Here is a 16,075-nt window from a genome sequence, read left to right as displayed (position 1 = left end):
TTAGTCTCGGGTGACCACAGCACAAACCGTTTCAAACACAAATACTATGCTCTTTCTTGTTATCTAAGCATTACTTAATCCAAATGGGGTTACCAGTAAATTTGATTGTCAACTATTAACCACTGATTATTTAAAGACTAGAAATATGAATCATTCATTTTGCACACAGTAGAACTTACTAAATAATTATTTGCAGAGTTCCTTTTATCAGCACAGACATCTGTTCTGTTATAACACTGTAGGAGCCTCCAGGCTTTGACCCCCTGTGGCTTCCTGTGACTGAAAAAGACATCTGCCAACCACTCCTATACTTAAAACCTTTTTAGGGACATTTCTCAACACGTTTTATGAGATATAATTAGCATAATATACCGCAACAATTCCTGAGAAAACCAGGGTATTACTCTATCTTTAATGCAGACTTTTTTTTAAAGGAGCATGTTTGTCAACTAATAAATTAAATGTATTTACAAAGGAGTCCAGGGCTAACTGAACATCAATTTCAGTGTTACAATAAGTATTATAAAGAACAAGCATCTAAAAATTATTGGTGATTAAAAGATTTAAAATTCCTTCTTAAAACTGTGTAAGATCTTGTTTTTGGCAGTCTCGTGCTTCTTACACAGGCTGTGGGGCAATGGTCACTTATGCCTAAGTCAAAAACCCCACAAGCTGAGATCCTGTCATATTTATTCACAAAAATCAGATCAATAAGAGTAGACCTAGAGTCATTTTTAATGTTTGGTCTGGTGGGCTCAGTAATTAACTGGGAAAGACTGAGGTTACCACTGACTTCTTTAGGTAAATTTTTGAGGGAACTTTGTACTTCTACCGCCCTGCCCACTTTGACAACCTAGGATGGCTTAGAGTAGACGACAGAGTACAGCAACTTGCAATGGGCCTTGTCTACAAGATACACTACACGACCAAGGTACCCATGTACATGTCAAAATACTTCCCAAAGGTCAGTGAATACCACGATCACAACACCAGAGGGAGCTCCACAAATCATGTTAAACCCAGATTCGGCTCAAATAAGGGACTAAACACGTTTCGCAATTATGCCACATCAATGTGGAACGCCCTACCCAAAGCTGTAAAGGAATGTGAATCACTACCCACTTTCAAAAACACTCAAAAAACACCTACGGGGGACTGCAATTCTAAACTGGCCCCTGTAAATGTCCTAACACAACCCCCCCCCAATGTACAGTAAATGACCAAGTATGGTCTTGTCAATATTCCAATGTACAGTTTTGCTTGTTCAGTTGTACAGTGTCCCCCACCCACTCCTCCTACCCAACCTCCCCCCCCCCCCCCAACCTCCTCCAATGTACAGTTTCTATGTCAAATGTATATACTCTCTTTTCTGGACTCTTTTCGTATCACAAACAGTACTGTATTTGCAAATCTGGTATGTCATAAATGTATAGATGTAGCAGTACTGTCTATCTGTATGTCATGTATGTCATATATGTTATGATTAATTGAAAATGGGGGACCCTGATGTAAACAAGACAAAAGTCTTTCTCTGGTCTGCATCCCCTTAACAATTGTATGTATTGAGCTGTACTGTACTGTACCCATTCTGCAATCTGTTAATAAAATTTTCAATCAATCAATCAATCAAACTAAATTTCAATGGAAATATTTATCAGTTACTTTGAAGAAATATAATTTTTCATGCGAGACATGTCATGGGTAGATGAAGCTGATTCACATTTTAAGTCTTGTCAAACTTCAAGAGGACATTGATGGGAGCAACCATAACTGGACCACACATATACACATAAAATTTTTATACTTAATAAAGAAATACTTTATATTCAGTGGCTAATTCTAGCTGAAGCCGAACTAGAATGGAGAATTAAGACAACTCCTTCCCTCCACTAGTCTGAGGGTCCACCTTGGGCTACTGTTGGTACCCTCTCTAGCCTCCCTACCTAGGGATACAGGGGCCGCACTGCCTTGTGTGTGTGCATAGGGATACGCAAAGGCTAAGGGGAGAACCCTGAAAGAAAACCGCACTGCCTTGTGTGTAGGAATATGCAATGGCTAGGTCCTCACCGACAATGGGGTTACCTGTAAGGAAGGGCATCCGAGGTATAAAACTAGCTACAAACCAAAAATAATGACTCCAGTGGCGTGGAGTCATCGTCCGTCCAACTTCACTGTAGTGGGAAAATAGGGACGTAAAACGAAGATGATGATGATTCAATATCACTTTCTTTCTCTTACCAAGGTAGAATTGTGAATTTTAAGACCTGAGGTTTTCATCTGGGTATTTCTACTTTTTTTACTTGGTAAATGTAAATAAACTATGTTCCACCACTGGTCCTGTGAGATTAGTGCTGATGTGTTGTTGTTGTTTGCAGGCCAGAGCGGTGCCGGTAACAACTGGGCGAAGGGCCACTACACGGAAGGAGCGGAGCTGGTGGACTCTGTGATGGACGTGGTGAGGAAGGAGGCAGAGAACTGCGACTGCCTGCAGGGCTTCCAGCTCGCTCACTCCCTGGGCGGCGGCACGGGCTCCGGCTTTGGCACCCTGCTCATCAGCAAGATCCGTGAAGAATATCCAGACCGCATCATGAACACGTTCAGCGTGGTGCCGTCACCCAAAGTGTCGGACGTAGTCGTTGAGCCTTACAATGCTACGCTGTCGGTCCACCAGCTTGTAGAAAACACAGACGAGACCTTCTGCATTGACAACGAGGCCTTGTACGACATTTGCTTCCGCACCCTCAAACTTACAACCCCCTCATACGGCGACCTCAACCACCTTGTGTCGGCCACCATGAGCGGCGTCACCACCTGCCTCAGGTTCCCCGGACAGCTCAACGCCGACCTGCGCAAGCTGGCCGTCAACATGGTCCCGTTCCCCCGGCTGCACTTCTTCATGCCCGGGTTCGCCCCACTCACCGCCAGGGGCAGCCAGCAGTACAGATCCCTGACGGTTCCAGAGCTCACCCAGCAGATGTTCGACGCCAAGAACATGATGGCCGCCTGCGACCCCCGTCACGGACGCTACCTCACCGTGGCGGCCATTTTCCGCGGGCGCATGTCCATGAAGGAGGTCGACGAGCAGATGCTGAATATACAGAATAAGAACAGCAGCTACTTCGTTGAGTGGATCCCCAACAACGTGAAGACCGCCGTCTGCGACATCCCTCCCCGCGGCCTCAAGATGGCGGCCACCTTCATCGGCAACAGCACGGCCATCCAGGAGCTGTTCAGGCGCATCTCCGAGCAGTTCACCGCCATGTTCAGGCGCAAGGCCTTCCTCCATTGGTACACTGGAGAGGGCATGGATGAGATGGAGTTCACTGAGGCGGAGAGCAACATGAACGACCTGGTGTCGGAGTACCAGCAGTACCAGGACGCCACCGCCGACGATGAGGGCGAGTTCGAGGAGGGAGAGGAGGAGGATGTAGCTTAAATTGGGTGTTATGGTGCCTCTACCAAGCTGTGTAATTCACTGACCTGTCAGATTAACTTTCCAGTGTGTTTCCATCATCTGTCCTTATGTTTTGTCACCTTTTTGCTGGCTCTTCTCTTGTCTGTTGATGAGTGTAGTTCAAAGAGTTCCACTATCTATTAAAGATAGATTGATGGGTGGGTGTAGTTCAAAGAGTTCCACTATATATTACAGATAATTGATGGGTGGGTGTAGTTCAAAGAGTTCCACTATATATTAAATATAGATTTATGGGTGGGTGTAGTTCAAAGAGTTCCACTATACAGCTACCAGAATTATTATTATTTCTTACAGATAGATTGATGGGTGGGTGAAGTTCAAAGAGTTCCGCTATACAGCTACCAGATTTTTTTTTTTTTTCTTTTTACATGTAATAATAATAAAGTTCCTTTTGCTTAATCTTGGTCTTGGTGTAAACTAGTGATTGATTATCTGGTCTTCAATGCACTGATTCTTGACACAAATGACTGAAATGCAAGGTCTCAAATGATTTTATTATGAAATTTGACAAGTGAAGTGTGATATACTCGGCTTGTGTGGAAGATCGTGCTTTTTCACAAAAGGAATCCAGTCCATGGCAACCTAATGCCAAATCATGTGCTAGTTGTATGATTCATAACGTGGGGGATTTGCTTTTGAACTAGATTAGTGCACTTATTATTTCCCTTGATGGCCAAATAATCCACCACTGCTAAATGACAACTTTGTTAGGTGTTAAGTCACAAGACTAGAACATTAACTTCACATTTTGAGATCTGCCCTCGGTAGCAATGTATCCCTAAGGCCAGATCAGGGCAAATTTACCAAAACAAAGTAAATGTATTGCATGAAATGATCATCTGATATGGGTATTCCTCTGGTCTGGCATAAGGTCATGTGACTTTGACTAGGTGACATGTTCCTCACACAGCTCTGATCGCCCAGTCTACACTTTCAGCTTAAAGGGGACCCGAATTTATTTCCTGTGTCAGTTTGCTAATAAAATTTTATTTGGGCGTCATGCACCGTATCCAATGAGGTTAAGGTAGGGTGGGTTTACAGTAAGCGATGGTCTAAAGTAACCCATCTGTACTTAAGTACAATTTCCAGGCGCTTTACTTCAGTATTTACATTTTAGGGAACTTTGTACTTTTGTCAAAGGAAATATTGTCCTTTATATTTATCCAAACCCATCGGTCACTAGTTACTTTGCATAGAAAACAAGGCAAAATTTGAAGCTAGTCAAATAATCAGCCAGTGTAACGACCATGTGACACTTTAACAACCTTTACAAGTCGATCGATGAAGAATGAATGCTTCAGACCACTGAATACACAAGTTAGGTATGTACTTTTACTTTTGATACTTCAATGTCAAAAACGTCTCAACCTTTACTTATGTAGAATTTCCATGGAGGACTTTTACCGGAGTACCATTTTATCTGGGTATTTATTCTAATACTTAAAATAGTGGTACTTCCTCCACCACTGCAGATGAGATACCAAGTGTAGCACCTGTGTCACTAACAGTAACAGCTGTTCGCCACGGGCACAGTTCTAGATTCGAATGAGGAGAGGAGTAATATGCACAATTAAAAGAATAGTAGACCAGAGACAGAGTTATAACAATGACCGGTTAATTAAAAGCGCGCTAGCTAGACATACAGACATAAAGTACTGGTTGTTGAAGTATCCCTTTTAGGTTCTTTCAGTAACCTCTCCTTTCAGGAGGGTTAGTTCGATATCAAGTCCTAGGTTGATTGGATCAACACATTAGGTTTGGTTCAGACTTCTGAGGTTATCTCTAGCTAAAAGCTTACTGGGTGTTACATTTTTTTTTTAAACCGATACCGATATTTTCCGATATCACATTTTAATGCCAATATCGGCCGATAACATCGGTAGGCCAATAATATCGGACATCCCTAGTTCTTACATAATAGCATTAACTATTTATGTTCTTATTCAATCGCATTAACTTTATGTTCCTATGACTAAATAGTTATGAATCTGAAACCTGGGTTACATCCTCCCCTTCTATGCTAATGCACGTCCCTGTGCATATTATCCCAGGACTACATTATCACAATCCTATGGGGTTCCTGGGAGTCGGAGTCATCTAAAGAGTGTGATTACTGAGCTTAGACTCTGGAATAGTGACTGGATTATCGTTACTAGTGGGTTTCCTAGTCAGGGATAAGTCAGGACTTTTGGAGGTTCTCTATGTCTTGTCGACCTTCTTGGGGGTTCATCTCTGACATCTCTTTCCTTTTCTTTTTCCACATCGTCTTGGACATTCTCCTGTCCATCTCTGACATCTCTTTCCTCTTCTCTTTCCACATTGTCTTGGACATTCTCTTGTCCATCTGGTTCGGTTTCTGGTTCATTCATGTTAATATTGTTCTCCTCTGAACTCATTACTGGTAAGGTCTTTTCAGGTAGGTTGTTCTCTTCCTGATGCATGTCAGGTAAGTATTTTTCCCGATCCGCTGTATCTGGGTCAGGTAAACTGCCTTCAGTAGGTCTCACTGCGGATGGGATATTCTTGTTCAGTGTTGTCAGGTCATCAGTTGTCCCTGGAGCTCCCTCAGGAAGAATGACTGCGTCTGAGGGGTCTTGCTCGACAGTGGGCACTGGAAAGGGTTGTGTTTCCACCACTAGACCTCCATGGTCATAGTGATAAGTGAGATCAAGATAGTCATCATCTGGGTCTTCTCCCTCTGATTCATTCAAGCTTTCTTCTCTTGGGCTCTGTCGAGTTCTTGGTCGCTTAGGTTTGTCTTTTACAGTAGGTCCATCTTCCTCAGGGGTAGTAGGAAGGAATCCGCAAGGTAGCAGTAGGTCTCGTGGAGCGTTCGTAGTGGACCATCTCTGGTTTCAGGTCTCACTACATAGACTGGGACATTTCCAGTTTGTTTCATTACAATGTAGATATCTGCTTCCCACCGGTCTGCTAGCTTGTGCTTGCCTCTGATGCGGACGTTTCTGACGAGAACCCTGTCACCTTCCTGCAGGGTAGACTCAACAACTCATTTGTCGAATCTTGCTTTGTTACGGTCCGCCGTCTTCTTTGCATTTTCTGTAGCTACTCTGTAACTTGCTTCAAGGTGGGATCTCAGACTGCGGACGTACTGTGAGTGTGAGCCTGGCTGGTAGTTGACAGGTAAGTTGAAGGCTATGTCCACAGGCAACTTTGGCTGTCGCCCGAACATCAGCTCATACGGGGTGAATCCAGTAGTGTCGTTCTTAGTACAGTTGTAGGCGTGTACTAGAGGTTTGACGTAGTCTCGCCAATGGCTTTTCTTCTGATCTCCAGGGTGCCCAGCATATTAAAACCCTTCTGGGTCTTGGGATATTTCATATGTTTTGGCTAATTTTGATTTAAATTGTATATATATAATTCCCATTTTAAAATGTTTTACCATGGTATGTTTGGTATCTTTTTTTTCAGCACAGCCTCACATATATGACCTGACAGTTAGTTTTCATATTGTATAATACTGTATATACTGTATACTGCATAATGTACAACACAAAACACAAAATCGGATTGAGAAAATGTGTTATTTTTCGTATGAACCAATGCAAACATATCAAATCAAGGATATAAAACAGTGGAAATGCACCCTTAGGTAGCATATTTACATAAACAAAAGAGAACAGATCAGAATTCAATTTACAGAGCATTATTTTCTCCATACACAGGTAATAAACACAGACGAAATTTTGATTCTCAACTGGAAATGATCACCAGCATGCTTTTTTTTTAACAAAAAGTCAGCAAAGGTAATTTTCTTTACAAAAAAAAGTAAAAAAAAATGTTTTACAGTAAAAAAGTAAAAAATAACTAAATAATTAAATTGTGGGATATTCAATATACATATATACAGTACACATATGACTAGAGTGCAGTCATATAGAGTGCAGGATGCCTGAGGCGTATCCAAAAAAAATATTGCACCTGTAAAACTGCAACGCCTTTTGACAGGTGTTACCTGTGTATACGTGGCATGGGGGTCTAGCTGCGGTCCTGGGGGTCTGCACGGCATGAACCGGAGGGGCTGAGGGGCTGGATCAGGATCACTGTCGGTCTTCCAGGGCATCTGATCTCCTGCCTGATCTCCTGCCTGGGCTGGACGTCTTGGCCTGGCCTGGGTTGTCCTGCGTCGGACTGGAGCAGGCTGCTCATCATGTCTGCACATAAATGGCACACACATTGTACATATAAAACACTGCTCATATACACCAGTGGAGGCTGCTGACCAAATTTTTAGGTGAAGCACAAATTATTATATTATATTATATATTAAATAGTATTTTTAAAACATCCCCCACTGTGTGTCAGTGGTCAGTGGACACAGATGAAAACATATTAACATTAGGTGACAGCGGACCTGACCAGATGAAAACATATTAGGTGACAGCGCACCTGACCAGATCAAAACATATTAGGTGACAGCGCACCTGATCAGATCAAAACATTTTAGGTGACAGCGCACCTGACCAGATCAAAACATATTAGGTGAAGGTGACAAGGAAGTGTCGTAAATTAATTGAATCAAAAAAGTATGGTACAAGTAAGGGTTTTAAGGAAACACAGGGTCATAGCTAAAAGAGGAAGGACCTCGAGTCAAAAGTAAACAGTAAGGAATGCATTTTTGTTAATGGTTGAGCTAACTGTCCCCACATCCCCCCTAGCGAGGTTAGTAACGCCATAAAAACCTACCCCTCCGACACCAGGAGGAGGGGTTGGTGTATTTTAGGGTAGGAACAGACCAAACCACGGTACTATTCTCCTCTAGGTGACAGTTTAAGTCTTCTGCCAGGAAGACAGATAGATGGTTACAGGGTCGCATTCCTTAGAACAGTTGGTGGTAGATGTGAGTAGGAGATATTAGAGCCGTAGCAGGAAATAGCGTGCAGCTGGTAAAAACACAGGTTAATGACTTACAAATGTAGAAAGTTAAAACTCTAAAAAAGCAAGTTATTAATCAACTGATAAAAATAAAGGGCAAATTAAGGAAAAGCAAGCACAAGGAGACTAAGAAATGGACTGATTGTCCACTGAGAAGTGGAATAATTTGACTCAGGCGTAAAAGGAAAAACAGCCATAATTAATACATATCACTGTCAAAAGAAAATAAGATTCTAGTTAAAGATAGTTAAAAAGCCATCACTAGAGAGAAACTAAATTAAATAAAACAGGATTTAGAACTTAAAATAAGTAAAAACAACAGTAAGGGCCTGTTCTCATAAAAACACATTACATATGAAAAAAAGGGATTTGCATCAAACAGTATACAAGACTGTTATAAGAAACTGGCCGCAATGATCTATAAATCTGAATTATAAAGGAGTAGATAGTCGAGCACAATCTGGAAATATAACAGTAAAAAGCAATAAGTAAAACTAGAATAAAACTATGTTTCTCATCTGTTGAAAAGTAGTGTGTGTGCCCTGATGTAAACTTTGAAAAAGGGATTTTACAAATCTAAATCCCGTTGGCAAAGTGGTGTGCTTGTGCTGTGTTGTACCCATTCTGCAATCTGTTAAACAAAGTATTCACTCATATATTTTGATCAAACAATAACTGTTTAGTCCTTGAAAACGGCCCGAAATAAGTCACTTCACCTCCTTATTTGGAGAGGAAGACAGTCTCCTAGAGTGGTAAAGCCAATCACATTGGAGTCCTTGGCATGTGACAGCACATCTCAGGGACTCGACCACTGGGGGAGGGGTTTTGAGTCCTATATTTACCACAGATCTGAGACCTGAAAAAACACACAACCACGGAGACCAGGAGACCACGTCAAGGGACGGAGAAACATCATCTTGAGACGACCCCCAAACCTATGCTGAAAACCTATCCAATCGAGACGTGCTGCAGACGCTGATTATACATAGAAAAGTTGACAAGAACTTTAAGCTGTTTGGATCTTCCAATAAACGACGGCGAGACTGTCTTTGTACCCTAAGCGCCTGGCTCCGACTCCAAATCATTTATAAGACAAATTGAACAGAACGTGTGAGTACAACTGCAAAGATACTATACAGAGATCCACTATACGATCCTGAGACTTTAGCAAATAGAATCATTGAAAAGACACGTTAATCTGGAGCCGTTTTCCTGAGCTGAAAATCCACTATACCATCCTTCAAAGACAATCTCTCATTGGCAGAGCATCGACGTTTTCAACGACTGTCTACTCTACATTCTACTCTACGGACATCCAAAACGCCGGCGGAAAACAGACGGTAAGTTGCGTCATTGAGAGATGGGTTTAGTTAGATGTTGGGTGGACAGCCATGAACTAGGGGTTGTGAATAGGCATCTGATAAACATCAAATCAGCCGTCGTTTGGCTCCAGTTCTCATATGACTGGTCTGGCGTCGGCTGTTGTGATGAAGAGTTAGATGCTGGGAGTCGGAGGAAGGACGCGGGCAGTTGGAACGGGACTCAATCATAAATGTAATAGACTAGATTGTGTTCGTTCGGCCGCATCGTCAGAAAGGTAAAATTGCTTTTTCCGTGCTAATCAATCACGAACTTCACTCTTAGAATCGGCACGCATATACGGACGAGTTTAAAAAGACGTTTTGAGACAGATCTGATATGGTGGCCCGACGTTATCTGCTTATAGAATTCGCAAATTTGTACGGATTCATAGGAAGACATTTGGTCGATTGGGGCGAGACGTATAAGTTTCATCAACGATGCTTGAATGTAAAAAGATAGAGAGGCTGAGAAGAGGGTTGATTAGGGGTAGAAAGTAGAAAGTAAGCCGTAGGAGAGCACTTATTAAAAATGCGCTTAAAATAAAATTAAAAGAAGGGCACTTAGAAGCATTATGAGTTGGTATATAAAGCACTGTTTAGTAGCGGGGCTAATGAGGACCTGTGTGAAGATGTGTAACTATATGGTTAAGGGATGTAGATTGTGATATGCATTAATTCAATGTGATGTAACACCGATGCGCCAGCTTTAACATTGGCGTCGCGAGTTGCTACGGCGGGGACCGTACTAAGAGGTTGCCGTTGGGAACCCGAGGGCTAATGTTAAGTGCTACGTGCTGTGTTGAGCTGCCCAGGGCTGAAGGTTATTATAAAATTGGATGAGAGAATGTGTGTGATTGTGGCGTTGTATGAAAGAAAATGGGGATGAGTTGTTTTAAAGGTTAGGAATGAATAAAATAAAAAGGTAATTTTGTAAACAAATGAAGTCCCGTGACGAAGCCTCGCGTGTTGCTATTCTGGTGTCCAACGAGATCTCAGGAATGGCGGACGTGACGTAGTTTCGGGGATGACGTCTGCAGGATGCCGGCCTGCAAGACGAACTACAATTCGGTGCGGGGGATTCTGGGTGTTGGGGTTAAAATTGAGAGGGCACGTGGTCTGGCGTGCTACGTAATGGTGCACGTGTTGTTAGAAGGTTGAGGGCGCCTCCTGCAGGATGTTTGGGGGTACTGTGGTGCAAAAGAAGTGATGTGTGGAAAAATACAGCAGGGGGCGGTGTTATCATAGGAATTAAAATAGCTTCTGTTGTGCCACGGTCCCCCTGTGTGTGTTGTGCGGGATGCTCTCGATCTCTCTCGCCTTTGAGTGCTCCCTCAACTCCCTCCCTCCCTTCCTTTCCTCTCCTCCCTCCCTCCCTCCTTCCCTCTCTTTCCTCCCTCCCTCCCCCCCCCCCCCCTCCCTCCCTCCTCCCTCCCTCCCTCCCTCCCTCCCTCCCTCCCCTCTCCTCTCCTCTCCTCTCCTCTCCTCTCCTCTGCTCTCCTCTCCTCTCCTCTCCCTCCCTCCCTTCCTCCCCTCCCTCCCTCCCTTCCTTTCCTCTCCTCCCTCCCTCCCTCCTTCCCTCTCCTTCCTCCCTCCCTCCCCCCCCCCCCCCCTCCCTCCCTCCTCCCTCCCTCCCTCCCTCCCTCCCTCCCTCCCTCCCTCCCTCTCCTCTCCTCTCCTCTCCTCTCCTCTCCTCTCCTCTCCTCTCCTCTCCCCTCCCTTCCTTCCCTCCCTCCCTCCCTCCTTCCTCTCCTCTCCTCCCTCCCCTCTCCTCCCCCCCCCTCCCTCCCTCCTCCCGCCCTCCCTCTCCTCTCCCTCCTTTCCTCTCCTCTCCTCTCCTCTCCTCTCCTCTCCTCTCCTCTCCTCTCCTCTCCCTCCCTCCCTCCCTCATCCCTCCCTTCCTCTCCCTTCCTCCTTTCCTCTCCCTCACTTCTCTCTCCCTCCCTCCGTCTCTCTCTCCCTCCCTCCCTCCCTCTTTCCCCCCCCCTCCCTCCCTCCTCCCGCCCTCCCTCTCCTCTCCCTCCTCTCCTCTCCTCTCCTCTCCTCTCCCTCCCTTCCTCTCCCTTCCTCCTTTCCTCTCCCTCACTTCTCTCTCCCTCCCTCCGTCTCTCTCTCTCTCCCTTCCAATCTCCCTCACTTCTCTTTTCCTCCCTATGTGGTGCAGTGTGCGCAGCGGAGGTGTGGTGATACTGGAAGTTTAGTGTGAACTCCCCCTCCCCTCCCTACGTGGCTCCTTCCCTAGGAGTACCCCCCCCTCCCTACATTGGTGCACCCTCCCCTCTTTCCCTAGATGCCCCCTTCCCCTCCCTTCCTAGTCTCTCGTTCCCTCATTCCGTGTATGCTATGGTATGTGCCCCCCGCCCCGCTGTAGGATTGAGATATCAGTTCTCTCCGCCAGAGGGGTGAGACCCCGTGCGGAAATGGTGCGCTTTTTGCCCCCCCCCCCCCCCCCGTCCCTTCCTTATCTCTGGGTCCCTTTTGGGGGGATCCGGTCTGGGTTCTGTGACACTGTAGGCAGGGTCTAGGGTGCTAACAGGGTTGGGGTGTTGAATGTGGGGATTAATTGGGCAATTAAGGTTGTCTAATGCATGACTAATCTGACCAGTTAAAGATGGTGAAAGGCCAGACGGTGGAACGGCGGTCTGCACCACAGGGCTGGTTCGCACGGACAATCGCAAGAATGAGGGGAACCAGTGCGCCATCTGCATCAACAGAGATGACTCGGGGTGCCCTGGTCAGGTCAAAAAGACTTATGAGGGAACTTCAGGAGGTCAGACGTCTGGGTGACAGTTTTATTACAGCAGAATTGGTTGGGGATGATCTGTTTAGCTGGGAGATTAGGTTGTTTCAGTTGGATGTGGACTCCTTGTTGTGGCAGGATATGAAGGAGGCTAAGACGGAGTTTATATTGTTGGGTGTCTCTTTTCCACAGGATTTTCCGTTCTCTCCACCTTTTATGAGGGTACTCTCCCCGAGGTTAGAACATGGTTATGTGAGCAAAGGTGGGGTCATATGTATGGAATTGTTGACACCAAGTGGTTGGTCTAGCGCTTATACCATGGAGGCTGTCGTAAGGCAATTTGCGACTAGTCTAGTGATGGGTCAGAGTCGCATGGTTAAGGGGGGAGAGGGAGCAGAAGGGGCGTCTTTGAGTCAGAAAGAGGCAGAGGCAGCTTTTAAAACACTGGTGGAGACCCATGATAGGTTTGGCTGGAGATCTCCACCAAAGTCGGAAGGTTAGGAGGCAACGCCGACCGCCATTTAGACATAGGTAGTGTTGTGGTATGTGGTGGTATTGTTGTTTCGCCCCCCCTCTTGTCGGATATTTCTTCCCCCTCCCCTCCTGTCCTAGCTCCTTTCCGAGGTGCGTCACTCCTTCCCTAGTAGTGTACTCCCTCACGGGGCGTTCCCTCCCTTCCGGTCTAGCATAAATGTGCTCTGGTCTAGACCGGGTCTCCTCTCCTCTGGGGGAATTGGGTGTGCTCCCTCCCTCCCGGGCCTTTCCCAGTGTGTGTCCCCATCCCCGGCCCGGGGGCGCCTTTCCACCCCCCCCTCTTCCACTCTCCTATTAGGAATATATCGGAGGGTTGGTTAGGGGGAGAAGTAGGAAGGGGTCAAATGTTGTATAGTGAACAGTTTGTAATAAGGGATGTTGTTGGTTGTTGTCTGTAGGGCGTTGCAGGGAGAGTGGGGAGACGCGCAGCAGGAGGAGGGAAGCAGAGATAACGCAGAGGAGTGCAGGCCGGTCCAAGGATGCTTGGTTTGTCTAGGCGTGCGGAGTGCGTGTTGGTTTTGGGCGCTCTGATAACGTGTTGGTTGCTTGTTGTGGCGGGAGTTTTGTTTTATTTTTGGCCCCCGGCACCCGAACTTATAAATATAGACGTGGACAGGCGAGACTTGCGTGAGCCTCACACGAATATGTTTATAAAAATAGCAAGGGAGGTGGCGAAAAGTGCAAATAAAACTGATTGTTATGTGTGTGGCCTAGCGCCAGAGTCGTCTGCAGCCGGTTTGCCGTTGATGGCCCACCCAGTCACTGAGTGTCATAACTCTGTGCTGAGGGGTTTTAATCTACCTTTCCTATGTAAGGGTGTGAGTGAGGAGAGACAGGAGGGGTATCATAAGGCAAAGGGTTTGTTAGGGGCAATGGCGGAGCAGGCTGTGTTGGATGTTACGCCTATTCCAGTGGCAGTTAGGCCAGAAGAGTTTACGAGGTGTGAAGACGGCGAAAATGGTAAGTATATGGGCACGCTGGGAAATTGTGTAGGAGGGGTGAGCCTGGGGGCTGCGAAGGTGGCGGCACGGGCACCCCCAGGTACGTATTGGATTTGTGGGGACAATGCATATGCAGCGTTACCGGCAGGTTGGAAAGGAAGGTGTGCGTTGGGATATCTGGTACCGGCGATGAGGATAACTGATGTTTTGCCGACGCACCCTAGGGCTAGGAAGGCGCGAGCTGTGAGTGCGGATCATTTTTTTAGGGTGGCGCTTCCGGCGTATGGGACATATGCTAATTGGCAGGAGATTGATCACTTGGCTGCATTGTTTGAAGAGATGACGATCACAACAACTAAGGGGTTTAGCCTGGAGAATGAGGAGATGCGGTCGTTGAGATTAATGGAGATGCAGACAAGAGCGGCAATGGATTTCTTGTTGTCAGCTTCAGGGGGTACGTGTGCGTTGATTGGTCAGGAATGCTGTACTTATGTGCCAGCAAATGATGAGATAGGGATGCCAGATGTGATAGAACATTTGAAGAACATTACGAGGGATCTCCATGAGACTCGGGGGACATCGTGGGAAGATTGGGGTCAGGAGCAGTTGGGGTATATGGGTTGGGTGATAGTTAAGTACGTTCTCTGTGCAGTAGTGATATTTGTGATATTGGTCGTGTGTGTGTCAGTGATTAGAGCATGCTTTGGGTATCTGATTAGGACTCTCTGCGCAGCCGGTCCGGCGGTGGAGAAGTCACTCCGCTCGGCTGCACCTGTTATGACTAGGGTAATGGCGGTGAAGGAGGATGACGAAGGGGGCCGAGCGGGGGTGGGCGTTCCGTTGGTGCAAAGGTACCATGAGTACGCCCTGTCTGTCGCTTTTTGATCTGGGCTGCTGGACAGTCTGGGTCGAGGGGTGGGGGATGGGGTGTGCATGGGGTATGATGTTGGGGGACGTGCCTGGGGATATTGTAAAGGTAATGTTGTTTTTGTGAATGAGTTTTGTTTCCATAAATAGGTACAAGGAGGAGGACTGTGTTGATTTGTTAGGTCTCCGGGGTCTGGTGCTGAGTCTGTACGGTTATGCATGATCGTTTAGCAGGGCACTGGGCTTCCTGGGGTGAGTGACAAGGTGGGGTGCCTGGGCGTTGACTACCTTGTACCTGTGGTGAGGTAATCCTGTCCTCTGTGGGGAGTCTGTAATGGACGCTTCGAAAAACAGAGGGTGGGGCCTCGCGGCGTGCAGGGAGTGATGTCGGAAGGTGCGTATAAACAAAGTTAGTGGACACGTGTCTGAGGAGGACAAATGTCCACTGGGGGGAAGTAGTATTGAAAAATGGGAACAAGATGATTGAATGAAATGTGATAAGGGCTGAGACACTAATCAAAAACTTTGTGATTTTCGAGGTAAAACAGAACATTGGAGCGGGAGAACGGGGGAAAACATCGGAAAGCGGATATTCAACGAAGGAGGAGTCAACATAGAAGCGGAAATAAGGGAGTAGACACCGAAAACGCAAACACCACTGTCAATCACAACATCTCTCAGAAATTTGAAAAAATTGTATGAATTAAGTAAATGATTATTCATACTGTTGATAACCAATCTCTCAAAAATTAGATGTGGTATGAATGTTAGATAGAAGATATATTCATACTGGAAAAACGGAGTAAAGTGAAATTCCAGTTGAAAAATTAAAAAGAACTGTTGTATTTTGTGCTCTATTTTTTCAGCAGTTCTGCCAGGCAACAAGGGCACCACAAGTCAGGTAAGACTACAGATCACCAGTGAAAAGGGAAAGGAGAGAATAGACAGGGCTACAGGTACCGTTAGCGGTTGTTCGAGTAGGAGATAGTCACACAAGGATAGACACCTACACTTAGACAGGGAATACAAAGATCACTCTTGCCTACTGCCATTTAAAAAAAAAAAAATAAAATAAAATAAAATAGAGTACATGAGAAGAAGAAACGGATATAGAAAAATGACAACAGAGGCAAATAAAGATGCGAGTACACCCATTGGTTGGATGGAGGATACCCCGATACAAGTGCTTGTTAAAAATAATCCTTACACAGAGGACAATCCGTATTATGAGAAAAAACTTATTAAATTATCAGAGAAATGGAATAAA

The 16,075-nt window shown here is 45.7% G+C and overlaps 1 protein-coding gene across 2 annotated transcripts in view; it reads left to right on the top strand.

Moving 5' to 3' along the window:
- LOC311223909 (tubulin beta-4 chain-like) overlaps positions 1-3,436 on the top strand; it is a gene marked incomplete at both ends in the record, with an annotated part of 28,455 nt that extends 25,019 nt beyond the window's left edge. For both annotated transcript variants that reach the window (XM_084308671.1, XM_084308672.1), the window contains one exon: positions 2,376-3,436. In XM_084308671.1, coding sequence (XP_084164797.1) covers positions 2,376-3,436 — 1,061 coding nt within the window. The remainder of the gene's footprint in view (positions 1-2,375) is intronic.
- Between the last annotated feature and the right edge of the window lie 12,639 nt (positions 3,437-16,075).

Source organism: Notolepis coatsorum, assembly GCF_963971535.1.
Source record: "Notolepis coatsorum genome assembly, chromosome: 2".
NCBI classification, from domain to species: domain Eukaryota; kingdom Metazoa; phylum Chordata; class Actinopteri; order Aulopiformes; family Paralepididae; genus Notolepis; species Notolepis coatsorum.
Note: the sequence above shows the minus strand (reverse complement) of the source record. Positions and strands in the feature narration are given on the sequence as shown.